The sequence below is a fragment of the Gavialis gangeticus genome, unplaced genomic scaffold, assembly GCF_001723915.1.
Source record: "Gavialis gangeticus isolate Ggan-Ray unplaced genomic scaffold, GavGan_comp1, whole genome shotgun sequence".
Lineage (NCBI taxonomy): Eukaryota > Metazoa > Chordata > Crocodylia > Gavialidae > Gavialis > Gavialis gangeticus.
Window position 1 is genome coordinate 11,231,196 of NW_017729004.1, and position 13,466 is coordinate 11,244,661.

A 13,466-nucleotide genomic window follows, 5' to 3' on the forward strand; every position below is an offset into this window, starting at 1 on the left:
CTCTGCCAGGAGGGTCCAGAGGCCCCAATATCCCCTTCTGCAGCAGGTGAGTTAAAAAAAACCAAAAAACCCCCAACCAAACAAACCTGTGTAGTGCTGGGACTAGGCTGGGGCTGGGCAGGACAGCCATGGTCCCCCGTCCCTTCCCAGGGAGAGGCAGGCACAGCCAGAGGAGCCACGGGGGAACCTGCAGCCGCCTGGCTGTGCCTGCCTCTCCCTGGCCGATCCAAACCACCGAATCTTCGAATCGATGCCAAATCTTCTGAAGCTGATTTGGACAAATCAGTTTGGGACGGTGATCTGAATGGATTACTTCCCTATTCGCGCAGGCCTAGTACCCAGCGCGCACTTGTGAGTCTGTGTTGGCTGCACGGAAAACTTCAGTTTATTCTGCGTTTATACTTACCTCAGCTTTCTTGATGGTCAAAAATACACACCTTTTTTTTTTTTAACTCTGTGTTCTGGCGTTTCCCATGCTTTCCTTTTGCAGAGCTGGGAAACCCTCTTGGAAAGTCTTTGGACAGAGTGGCATGAGGATGGAGCTAACATACAGAAGACATGGTACAGTGGAAACCAGATCTTTAATCTGCAACAAATTGCTGAGTTAAGAAGGAGCCACTCAGCTGTTTGCTGCAACTTCCTTTCAAAGGGGACTGCTTGTGTGCTCAGCTGGAGCTCGTTGAGGATCCTCTGCAGCTGTTGGCTGCAGCTGCCTGTATGCCCAGCTAGTTTGCTAACCCACATCTTTTTTGGGTTGCAAGGGACCTAACCCTGCAGGGTATATGGATTCTGCTGTATTTTGTTGGTTTTTTTCAGTTTAGCTCTTCCACCCCCGTCCACAGAACCATTTGAGGAGGGAGATGTAATTGGTGACTGTGGCCAGCATTGGCGACTTGCTGTTTCCTAAAATGGGGCTTGCCCCGTATATGAACACATGGGGTACTTCCTTCCAGATGAACGCTTCCTAAAGTTGTCTGTTTTCTGTCCAGTGCACTGGCTCTCAACCTTAGGCCTAAGGCACCCCTAAAGTGACTCAGGGCACCCCTCAGAAAATGCTGTGGCTTAGTTTGTTGCTCATTTTTTGCAGTATAACAAAAAAGAGCAATTTGCAGGCTCTGAGCATAGGCGCTGGGAGAAAATATTATTTGGGGGGCTGAAAGTGTGCGGTGGGGGCACTGGGTGCGGCACTGCGGTGGCAGGGTACGTCGGTGGCACTGGAGTAGTGGAGCTGAGCGTGTGTGTGGCACTGGCTTGGCTACACGCAGAGTGGCGCTGGGTGCTGTGGGACAGCAGTGCTGTGGTGCTGCTGCTGTTGTTGCCTGCCGTGAAATTAGTTTGCGGCGGGGGTGGGGGCTAAGCCCTGTTAGCCCCAGCCGCCTTTGCAATATCAGGTCAGAATGTTTTAACACTATGGATTCTTACTGAAATCTCTGGGTTTATCTTGTGTGCATGGTTGCACACCTAACAGTGCTAAATATTGTGTGGCACCTTGTGACACCCTTGAAACGACCTCAAGGCATGCTGGCTGAGCATTTCTTGTCTAGTGCAGTGGCGCTCAGCCTTTTTTTGTTCAATGAACTGGATGGGCAGGGCTTGTTCCCTTCATGGACCAGATCCAGCCAGTGGACCCAATCTGGTACCCAGGGTAGGCTCAGCAGGGTACCATCTAGCTGCACAGAGGGGAAACGGAGCAGCCCAGCCCTGATCCAGCCATGGCGGGGTAGGGGGCTTGGCTTGGCTCCAACCTGGCCCTGGTGGGAGGGGGGCCATGATCCTGCCCCAGTGGGAGGAAGTGAATGTGGCCCAGCTCCATTCTCTCTGGGTAGGAGGAAAGGGTGGAGGAGTCCAGCCCTGAACCAGCCGCACAGGGGGAGGGTGTGTGGTCCAGCCCCACAGAGGGTGGAGGAAGAAGGGCACATGGGTGGGCAGGGACGGGGGGGTATGGCTCGGCTCCAGTTGGCTGTGGGGGAAGAGGGTCATGGGCTGTCTCTGACCCGCTGTGTGGGGCTTGGGACTGGCAGTGGGGAGGGATGGCAGTGTTAACTCTGTGGGTTGCATTTGGCCTGTGGGCTGGAAGCGAAGCGCCCTGGTCTAGTGTATCGGTTGAAAGGAGCACTTGGAGGCTCTGCACAAGGTCTCATTATGCTATGTGCTGTGTAGAGGTGTACAAAAGAGGTAGACTATCCTAAACATTTTGGGCAACAGCGTTAAGAGGACTGGGAAGAAAAGTGTTTAGGGGTAATATGAATGCCCCAATTCAACCCTTGTTTCAGGCATCCGTTATGCTCGCCCGTTTCCTGGTACCTGTGTCTTGTATGCTTTCCACTGCTAAATGATAGAAACCACCTTACCTTAAACCATGGATCCACATAAGTGCTTTCAGTGAAACTTTAATTTCATGCAAATGAGCATGAAATTCCCTAGTGGCGTTACCAAAATATTGCACCATACTTGTTAATGGACAAGAACCTGAGAAGAAAACAAATCTGCATTGTCGTTTACGCTTAGAAAGAACAAGACATAACGAAAAATAAATTTAACTTTTGTTACCATTAAGTGACCCTGGGTGCTAACAACAATAGATGGGCATTTGGGGGCAGGTGGACGGGGGGTGGGGGGGAGAAACAAAAACCCAGGTATTCTTTTGTTTTCCATTTGCCTGCAGGTATTAACGGGCATGTGCTTGAAACTCCATTACTAATCAGAGTTCATGCAACTAAGCCTGAGGTTTTTTTTGACTGCCTGTTTTAAACCCTAAACAAGTTCAGGACTTTTTACTGGTCTTTAACAAGTCAGAACATGTTCATTTTTTTGTGATTGCAATCATGTGTTAGGCCAAATGAAGTCTTGACTGTTCAAAACGAGCTGATTTGGTATTAAAATGTTTTTTGTCTATAAGCTTACTACTCAAGAACATAAAGTGGCTTAGGACCAGAATTTGACATGCTTTGCAATTATGCCTGGTTTTCTGTTTCTTTCCAAAACTTTCTAATCGTTGCTGACATTTGATTTTTTACACCTCTGTCGCTAAAAGACCCAACAGTTGCATTGTATTGCAGGGTTAAAGAATACAAAGCCAGTGTTGGAAGCAATCAGCTTTCCAAATTACTAGCTAAACACAACCTAGTCCAAGAGAATAGCCTTGCAGGTCACGTTTGCTGTGGCCAGTGGTTAACATTCAGGTTCTCTGAGTGTTCTTCCTCCTAGTCCCTAGTTGCAGATACAGAGGCTGTTTGCAGAAGCCTGTCAGCTGTTCAGGATGTTGCATGATGCTGTATCTCTTCACCAAGTCCACATTTGTTCCTGGGCACAATCTGGAGAACAGACTTGATCTCCAGAGCATGGTCCATCATCCAAGATGATGTAATTCGCACCCCTGTTGGGAGCAGGCTTGCGCTGGACACATCTGGAGAAGGATTTGAGCTCCATTCCAATTTTGTAAATAGCAAGGAAGTAATTTATTACTGAAAAGTTAACTCCCTTTTTGTTTTTATCCCTTCCCTTTCTCCCTTTTATAAAGGAATGTTGGTCGTTAACTATTATAACATTTAATATTCCTATCTACCATGCCTTTAGCAACTGAAAAATAAAATGAGGTTCTATTGAGTTGTCCCAGCATGGAATTCATTTAAGAGAAAGGGAAGGAGAGGAAATGGAAATGCAGATGCTGACATCTGCCTTTTTAACACCGGTGTTTTGTAGTATTCATACGAACCAACAGCAGACTATTCCTGTCCATGTATCTGCCTTGGGTTGGGTTTTCTAAGTCAGGTTAGTGGTTGAGGATCTGTAGGACACTCCCCACGACCTCAGTCAGGTAAAAATGAGGGCTTTCAAGTTTCGCTGAAAAGTTTTGGGTAATTCCAGTGCTTCCCCTTCAGAGTGGAGAGGTAAAGATTTTTATTGTCTGGGTTTGGAAACGCATGCCGATCCCCTCACCCCAAGCTGCTTTTGATTTCTGCACAAGAGGACCATATATTAGTGCTTAATTGTGTAGAATAATCCCTTCTAGTGTTTAAGCTAAAGAACTCGGTCAACTTTTTGTCTTCTTTCTAGGGTCTGTCTTGGATATTATAAAGCACATTGTGGCAAAAGGAGAGCACAAGAATGGAGTCCTGGATGAACCCTGTATCGCTACGATCCTTAGGGAGGTGCTGGAGGGGCTGGAATACCTGCATAAGAACGGACAAATCCATAGGTACCTTTTTCCTTTCACAGTAGTAGAAACAACTTGTGTAAACAGAAAGTGCCCACATCTGGAGTTGCGTGGCAATGGTGTTTGACGTGCAACTTAACTGGTTGTAAAAATGTATAAAGGGCTTGGCAGAAAGTAGGGAGATGGAAAAAATCCAGTGTGCCAAGGCAAAAGGGTATTGTTGAAATAGCATTTCCATAGCCTAGTTTGAGGGACAAGGAGGAATGGCGTGGAACATTTGAGCACAAAAACCTCTTAAGTTGGAAATGTTGAATACTCGAGTTAAGAAATGCATTAAGGTTGGTTGTCGAATCTGAATTACCTCCCTTCGTGCATAGGTATCATCATACAACAGCAGTGCAGATAATATCTTCAGAGATTTTAGCTGGTAAAGTCTAGCAAGCTGTCTACTGAGCATGTGGAAATAATGAGGGTTTTTTAATTTTTTGTAAGGCTGAATGTGGCCAAATTTGGACTGATTCCTTTTTTTTCCCCCCTCCTGTATGCCTTTGGACACCTCAGCTTTTCAAAGCCAGGAATTTCGTTTCACTGCAGTGAAACGTAATTCCTCCTAGTCTCATTCTTGGAAACAGCTAAGCTGTTGTGGCAAAAATATTTTTTTTGTAGGGGAAAAACATTCAGCTTGAGACAGAAACCCTGCCATGGCAGGCTTCCACCAAAATGGTTAAAATGTTAGCAGTGGAAAATAGGATCTTAATGTAGATGTTGGGCAGTGTTAACAAGCGCCATTGTCTGCCCTGCCTACAAGTAAAAAAAATAGTTGCAACTTTGATACATTTTCCATCTTATTTTGTATAGAAATGATTAAAGAAGTACAAGGTAACGTTCTCTCTCCCTGTAAAGAAAGGATTAAAGGAAAACTCCTTGTGGCCTCTCATCTCCCTTTTTTATGATGGTCCAGTGCAGCTCTGTCTGGGCTTCAGGGCTGCTCCTGGGTCATAGTTAGGTCAGCAAACATCTTACCCTTTCTTGGGGTTTAGGTTTCCATTTTCTTTAGAAACGGAATCAGGAGAGCATTAAGCGAGTGTAACTTGTATTTAAAGGCAATGAAACTTATCTTCAATGCACACTGAAAATAATATATGAAGTTAGCAGCAGCAGCAATGTTCCAACTTTAGCAAACCACCTATGTCGGAAAGTGCATAGGGTCATGGTGTTACTGCTTTTGTGGCATGATACTGTCCTTTCTTTTTACGTCAGCTGGTGGCAAAGAGTTTATCAGAAATATCGCTTGTATCAAAGAAGTACAAAAATGGTAATTTATTCCACCCCGCCAAATTATCTCTGCAAACTACTCTTTTGGTTGAGTCAGCACCAGAACCAAAGAGCAATACTGGAGTCGCACCTCGCACCTTGAAAGAAAACTGTCTGGGTACAATTAGAAACGTAGTGTGGGTAGAATGAATACAGTTAGCATGTCTGTGTTGCACATTAGGCTTTTGGTAGAGCCTGGAGGGCTCTTAAACTCAATCTAGATTGATTTTTTTTTTGTTTGTTTGTTTGTTTGTTTTTTTTTGTTTTGTGTTTTTTTACGGGGACTTGGGACCTGAGAAGTAAGAAGGCCCTGCTGTAGGTCTGCAGTAAGGACACGGGCTTACATCCAGTGGCAGCACCTCTGGCTGTTCTTGATTGATGCCACACCTAATTATGTACCTTTCTGCCTGAGTCGGGGAAGCAAGGTACCACCTGGAAACCCTGCATAGTGAAATCCTGCTGCTGACTCTTCTTGCCCTGCAGACACTGGTCAGGGAGCTGGTGTCACTTCCAGCTGAGGTGCTGGCCCCTTGCTTCATGTTATAGAGCATGTGCGTTGTGCAGGGAGGCTCCTTGGACAGCACTTTTCGGGGTGGGGGTGCGGCCAAAAATGCAGTGATAGTTTCAGTGCTGTTTCCATGTGTTTTATATTCTGTTTCTTATTGGCCCAAGCTATGCCCAGGCTTCTCTATTGGAAAAAGTTTGATATTTATTTAAGATATTTTCCTCCAGCAGCTATGTCCTTAGTGGGTAGGGTGCTAACCTGGGGCTTTGGAGACCCAGCTTAAATGACCAAAATCCACCGGTGACCATGGAGGACCTTTTGTGGCTCTGTGCTTCAGTCCCACTCTCTTTTTTTTAATGTGGAAAATAGCACTTCCTGCCTTTCTGGGATGCCATGAGGATAAGTACATTAAACCCAGTGAGGGGCTTAGTCATGTTAGTGCCAAAGGCTGTGCCTACCTCTCCTGGCTCTGCTGTTACTGTGCATGTCTGGCAGCTCCACAGCTAGATTTTAATAAACCACATTTTAGATGCAGACTCTCCAGTTGCCTCTTGATTTGATCAAACTTGTGCTTGGAGGCCCCACCCTCAGTACCTCTGAGCCTTGCACATAACCCATCCATCTGTAGTTGGCCATGTCTCCTGGCTGGCTGTCCTACCAGTGCTATTTCCACTTGGCTCTGCACCCAGTCCTTCCTAGCTCGGAGATCTCTGTGGCCGCGAGTAACCCGAGCAATCTGACCAGGGTACAGAGTGGGAACTGGGGAGTCCTTGGAACCAGCCCCTGTGCTAAGGATTAGAGGCCAAATCCTGAAGCCTTTGTGTGGAGCAGTCCTGCTGGATGACACTCCGCAAAACTTCCCCCTGAAATCAAAGCAGAAAGATCAGCCCATTTTATGACTCTGGAGAACGAGGCGGCTCCCAGATAATGCTCTTACGAGTGACTGCAGCTGAATAACATATAAAATACTTTTCAGCTCTCTGGCTTTGGACTCTGATTCCTTTGTATATTTGATCAGGGATTATTAGGTGTCCAGGAGGCTGATAGATTACTCTGTGCAACATATAACTAAAGCAAAAGTAACCCAAGAGTGTTTGATGCGACTGAACTTACAGTGACTTTGTCGAAGTGAAGTGTAAAGCTTTTTCAGGTGGTGTTTTTCATGGCAGTCCCACAGATGAATCATGCTTTTAAACTGCTACTAGGTCTCTCCCTCTCCCCTTCCCCCTCCCTGTTTTTTTGTCTCTGAGTTTATTTTCTGTTCATGGTTAGCTGCTGCATAACTGAATATTTCAGTTTCTCCAGAGTAAATGATAAATTGCTAAACGCTTATATGTATCACATGTAGAAAAGGCTCGATGGAATTCCCAAATCGGAGGGAAGCATTTTCTGATCAAATCATGTTTTCTTAATATGCAAAATTCTTTAATAATATTAGCCTTGCACTGGAGCCAGGTAGTGGTATGTTTAGGGAGTCTCTTGCTGGCATACCTGTGGGGCAGTGGAGGCAATACCTTTTTCTCCTTGAGCTGCTTGTGCCGTCAAACAGAGCAATTATTTCTATCCTAGAAAATCCAGAAAAACTTCCTTTCTGGCTGGATGGGAGAATTTGGGGTGGAGGTTGTGAAAAGTATACATGCTCTGGAGAGCTCTGAAGAGACAGTGGATTTAAAACGCCTTTCAACAACCTCCTCCATATTACAGTAACGGAAATAAATCGCTGCTGAACACCTGGCCCCATCTGAGAGCGGCAGCTAGATAACGTTGCCTTCTTCAGTGGACTGCAGCTGCCCAATAAACAGGGCAAATATTTTAATTGTTGACAATACCCTTTCTTGGTGAAGGGGTTATGGATTAACATGATGATGGACCTGGAAGTTTTTGGATAGAACATAGCTGTTTTTTAAGATTCAGTCTCAGTTTCCATGTAGCAAACTAATGCATGTAGTTTTTTGGACAGATGTTGCAATAAGACTGGATTCCAGTGTGCTTACGATTGCTGTGGAGACTGTCAAGTACTGTAATGCTTTTGTTTTAGTAACTGCATTGTAATGGTGCTTCCCCCCCCCCATGCTACAAATTTGTCATAAGGAGTGTTTTTGGGGAAAAAAGAGCAAGCCACTGGCAATTGGACAGCTTAAGGGATGGGTAATGGGATACGGAGCCTTTCATTTCTAATTGCCAGTCTGAACGTAGGCCAAGCCACTCGTGATTGCAAGCTAGCCATTCTGTAACTACATAAAATGAGCCGGTGTCCTTCAAACACCAGATTCTGGTGGGCAAGTGGTCCTGTGTGAAAAGCTACTACAACTGGCACATCTACAGTCATTTGAGAGAGAGACATGAGAGTTTGGAAACTGTACTACCAGTTGCTCTAGGTCTGTGTTGAAATATACTGCTGGATGATGTGTGGGGGGGTGGCTCTGTGGACAGGTGGACCATTGAGAGCACTGGGATTGATCCGGAACTTTTCAAGGGCCTTTGCATTCGCAGAAAGGAGCCCGAGTTAAGTCCATCCCCTCCTAAGGCTGAATAGTTTTGCAGCAAGAATGGGGGGTGGAGAGACCCTTTTTGGTTAGTGCTGTATAGGGAGCTGAGGTCAGTTTATCTGCAAACTTCATAACCAAAATGATCAGGATATTTACTTTAAGCCATATGCATTGGGAGTGGGAAGAACATTCCTGAGCAACAAAATGTTCAGTGGAATAATTCACTTGCTGACCAGCACAGCAGCCTGAGAGCCCTGGACCACTCTTGCACCTTGAAGGTGTATCTGATTGCTTTGTGCAGGAATTGGGTCATATTGATGGCAAATGAGTGGTCTGACCTGGTGGCTGCATCTTGAGCTATCTCCTCTAGGAATTTAAGGGCTGTTCAACTGGCAGCCCCAGAGAGGTTAGCCTGTAGGGAACAGTGCCTGGACACCCACCATTGCAGGAGAGGAGCAGCATGGCCCGTGGAGCTCAGGGAGCCCATGGTGAGTGGGCTGCGTGGACCCCCTCATGGGATGGGGAAAAGGGTAATGCAGGGAGTCACTTGCCTTGCACTGTGGCCCCATGTGGTGTAGTGTGGGGTGCAGGCACAGTGCAGTGGGAGTGCGGAGGGTGCCTGCTGTGCAGTGTAGGGAGGCACAATTTTGCGTAAAATTAGTGGTGGCTTGAGGTACTGCTGGGGTATTGCTAAATTTATTTGGTGTTTGAAAGTTGCCTTAAAATGACCTTCTCTATTCACCTCCCGAATCATAGCCACCATTAGTTAGTTAATAGAAATGAAATGCCTTCCAGTTCTTGATTTCGAATAAACTGTGAAGGTCTTGGCTTCTGTAATTCATACCTGCCCTATTTAAGGCACATCTCAATTTATCCCTGCTACATAGGAGTCCTTCCACAATTCTTACAGAAGTATCCAACTCAATCAGTGGGTTATTTCCTTGCTCCTCTTCAGTGTAAAAAGTCTAAAAAGTGAATGCAAAAGTTTTAGGTGAATAATGCCTTTGTCCAGTCAAAAAAATAGATTGTTCTAGCCTTACTGTATCTTGTAATTACTTAATTGGAGAGCCCTAAAACCCAAAGGCATCTCAAGTTCCTGAGCTATTTTGGCCAGTATTCTCTGCGGGATCTGTTTACTGGGCTGTAGTGTTTCCAGTGCAGGGGAAAAAATGGCATTTGTATTTATTCTGTCTGTGGCATAATTTGTTTCTAAGTAGGAAAAAGTGGCCTTGCCTCACTTTACCCTACTTATTTAGCAACTTTATTAAATATGCTTTAAATTTTGCAGCAAAAGCAGCTTTAGAGGGGAGGTGTAAATGTATAATAGTCCCTGCTGTATCCTGCCATCACTTAAAAATAGACATTCAATAAACATTTAAGAAAAGGACACTTTGCAGCTCATGAGCCCCTCGTCCTTGTGCCAGAGGGAGGAATTTAACAGGCAGTGGAAACCTGGAAGGTGGCCCTGGGATAAGATTGGATGCAGTCATCCTTTGAACCACCCTTTTACAGGTCTCTTCACAGGCAGCCACAGCAAAGTTTATAAAAAGTCAGAACTTGCTTCCTAGCTGAGCTGTCTGGCTAGGCCAAGGGCTATTTACTTTCAACTCTGGGGGAAGGAAGTTGACTTGGAAGGGCTGCTACTTCTCCCCCCAATCCCATCTTCCCTGCATATTACAGCTCTTCTCTGCAGTGTATTGAAAATGTGAGTGGCCAAGAAGTGACAGAATGGCAATAGGTGGTGTTATGTCTGGGACGCTCCCCAAGGCTATAAACAGGCCTGAGTTTCTTTTTTGGAAGGCAGGGACTGAGCATTTCCTTCAGCCATCTCAGACTGAGCCCTGTATTAGTAGGTACTTCCAAAAATCTCAGCCAGGAGCTTTGATGGTCTGACATACTGTGTGGTTCTGAAATAATGGGGGAAAGTGCCAATCCTCCTTGCAGGTGAGGAAAGTAACTTGTTTGGTATCTACTTGATTCTTCCTCTGAGACCTGAGGTTCATGGCATTGCGCACACATCTTCAAAATCAGGGCACTGTAGTCCCAGGAGATCCTGCATATTCTGGATGGTTTCTGTTCTTAATGTTATTCTTTGGTTGCCGGATTTCCTTCTACCAGTTCTGATTCCATCCCGTTCCTGCGGCATATGTTACTTGGTTACATGAAAAATAACATTTTTTCTTTGTGCAATTTAATACATGAAGAAACTGAAACAAGCCTATTTAAGCACAATGGGGCCAACTGCTTATCTCCGTCTCCCACATCTCTGTGGTTCATTCCTGCATTTTATCACTCTTAAAATGAACTTGTGTTGCCTGTTCTCATGCATCTGGTTTTTAATCTCTTCCCTGGCTGTTTTGCACTTTCCTTCTGTCATATTTGTGGCACCTCTCATTTTGATGTTTCTCTTTGTTTATCAAGATGTTATTTCTTTGTCTTTGGCCAAGAAGTGACTTTTTTTCTTGTGTATTCATTGCGTTTTTCCTGTTACTTCCTCTTCCTAATCTGTTGCATGATCCGACATGCACGTACATCAGGAAAGCCTTTTAAATGAGAGTATAAGAGTGCAGTGATGCAGAATGTGTCATCGTTATTGCTACATCCCAGCTATCCTACCGTATACTTGGGGGGGCACTAAGGTGCACGGTTGACGGCCTAGAGGTTGCAAGTTCGAGGCCGCAGCAGAAGCGCTCACAGTGCCGATCCTGTCCTGTCAGATATCTGCAAATTCTGCTAAATACGTTGTCACAAGGACAAGGACATGAGGCGGAAGGAAGGAAGGGCCACGTTACATAGCTTAAATAATGATGACATGAAGCATCCGAGTGAGACCAAGTTCAAGCCTGGATTCTCTCATCTGTTATGACAGACTGTCTGAGGCTGCGCTTTGCAAAGATATTTGGGCCTCTGGAGGTGAGGAGCAGACCTTGCGACTCCACTGTATGCACTGCTTGTTGATTTATGTAACAGCTGTTAAAGGAGCTTTGTGCTCAACCTCCGTTGAAATTACGATAGGGGAAGCGAGATCAGGAAACGAAGAATTCAATGGTTGAACACACCAGAGAAAATCCCCAGTCTGTTTCTGGCATCTGTATGTGGATGTGAAATTTCTCCTCTCCAGGGGAACACCGTTTTATTTTAAATAGCCTGATTATTCCAGTAGGCTGTTAACGATGAAAATGTCTGATGTTCTTCCCCCTTTCCTCTCCCCTCCCTGCATCTCGGTGGCAGCTGTGTGCTGATACAGAGCACTGCTTTTCAACCAAGTATGTCTCGGGTGCCCTTGGTGAGAATACCATAACTGGTTTTATGGAGAAACTGGGGTGCCAAGGGTTGGAGCACCTTGCTCCGAGCTCACAAACTGTCTGTATCGGAGCTGGGATAAAAAAGGGAAGAATTTAGATTCTGCAGGAAGTCCCTGAATGCGAGTGGTGGAATTGTGGTGGTGTTCTTCTTCCTTCTTCCTGTTGCCCCAACCTATCCCTCGAGCCCATGCAGTCGCTTTGCACTGGAGTTGCTGATGCACTTTGCACTGTTCATGCACTATGCCATTGGGTGCATCCCTTTGGCTTATCAGCCAGGAGCGGCATTCGCTCTTTGAATTATTGTCCAGTGTCTACCACCTTTACTAGATTAGTCTGGCAATCTTTATCCCTTGGAGTGAATTGAATAATCCTGAGGTGGTAGTAGTATTGTATATTTTGGGATGTATTTTGGTACGGCGTCAGGATTTTTGCTTGGTGGTTCTTTCTTTCCTTTATTTTTTTAATAAGCAAAGAAATTGTGACTTGAGACCTTTGTATCATTTTAGATATAATGACCAACAACCACTTTCCAATCTTATTTTCCTTTTTCAGATTTCTATAACATCTGTCCATTATTCTCAGCAGCCTGGTAGACTGAAAAGCCTCCTGTACTGAAATTGTGCACTTAATAACCACTTAATAGAGTTGACTGTGATAGTATCCAAACTCTTGGTAAAGTATGAGAGAGAAAACAGTTGCATAACCCAGCATGGATGCACTGAAGGAGGTTTTGTATTTCAGCTAAAATAAACCATGATAACAGATTTAATTTCTTGTGTCCCCTCTTTCTGGGATTAGAGCCTGCCTTTGCAGGGAGGGTAGGCTTGAGAATGGCCTCCTGACAAGTCTCTTCTCTCCCCACCTACAATGATCTGGGGTGGGAGGAAGAAAAATGGTTTGTTTGTTTGTTTGTTTGTTTGTTTGTTTGTTTGTTTACAGGGCCTGCTTTGCAAGTTGAGAAGCCTTTCCCGTATGTTTGGACTCTTATACAGGGTGTGAATTACAGGGGAGCTTGTGGGGGGATGAGACAAGAGCCCCGCTGTAAGATTTAAAAATTGTAACAGGGAGTAGGGGAGTCTCCAATCAGAATGCTCCTTCCAATGAACTGGTTTAAATTTTTTTTTTTTGCAGGCCCCCTCCATGAGTCAAAGCATAATTCAAACCCTACTCTTATGTGCTTGTGTAACAGACTGAAACTAGTAGGAAAAAGGGCTGAATGGGATCTTGAGAGGTGTAGTCCATCCCTATATCCCCCAGGCAGGATCAACTATGCCTAAACCGTTCCTGACAGATACTGGTCTAACCTGCTTTTAAACAATGTTGGAGATTCCCCAACATCCCTAGATAATCTGTTTTCAGTGCTTAATTGTTAACAAGCCTTTTTTCCCTTACTTACAGCTCTAATCTTCCTTGTTGCAGCCCGTTATTTCTTGCCTTATCCCCAGAGCATATGGAGAACAGTTTATAACATTCCTCCTTGTAGTAACCTTTGACACTTCAGATGACTGTTATGTCTCCCCTTAGTCTCCTTCTTTAGACTAAACAGCCCAATGTTTTTCGCCTTTCCTTATCCTTAAGGAAAGGCTTACTAGGTCTTTGAACGTTTTTGTTGCTTTTTCTCTGGGCTTTTGTCTCTGTTTTGGCTCATGTTTCTTGAAGCATGATGTAGTACTTTGCTCTTTTTTTGCAGTAAAGTA

At 45.0% G+C, this 13,466-nt stretch overlaps 1 protein-coding gene across 2 annotated transcripts in view; it reads left to right on the top strand.

Annotated features, from left to right (window-relative positions):
- The window catches only part of OXSR1 (oxidative stress responsive 1), a 180,219-nt gene that overhangs the window by 78,718 nt on the left and 88,035 nt on the right, over window positions 1–13,466 (top strand). For both annotated transcript variants that reach the window (XM_019508089.1, XM_019508091.1), the window contains one exon: window positions 4,057–4,198. In XM_019508089.1, the coding sequence (XP_019363634.1) occupies window positions 4,057–4,198 (142 nt within the window). The remainder of the gene's footprint in view (window positions 1–4,056; window positions 4,199–13,466) is intronic.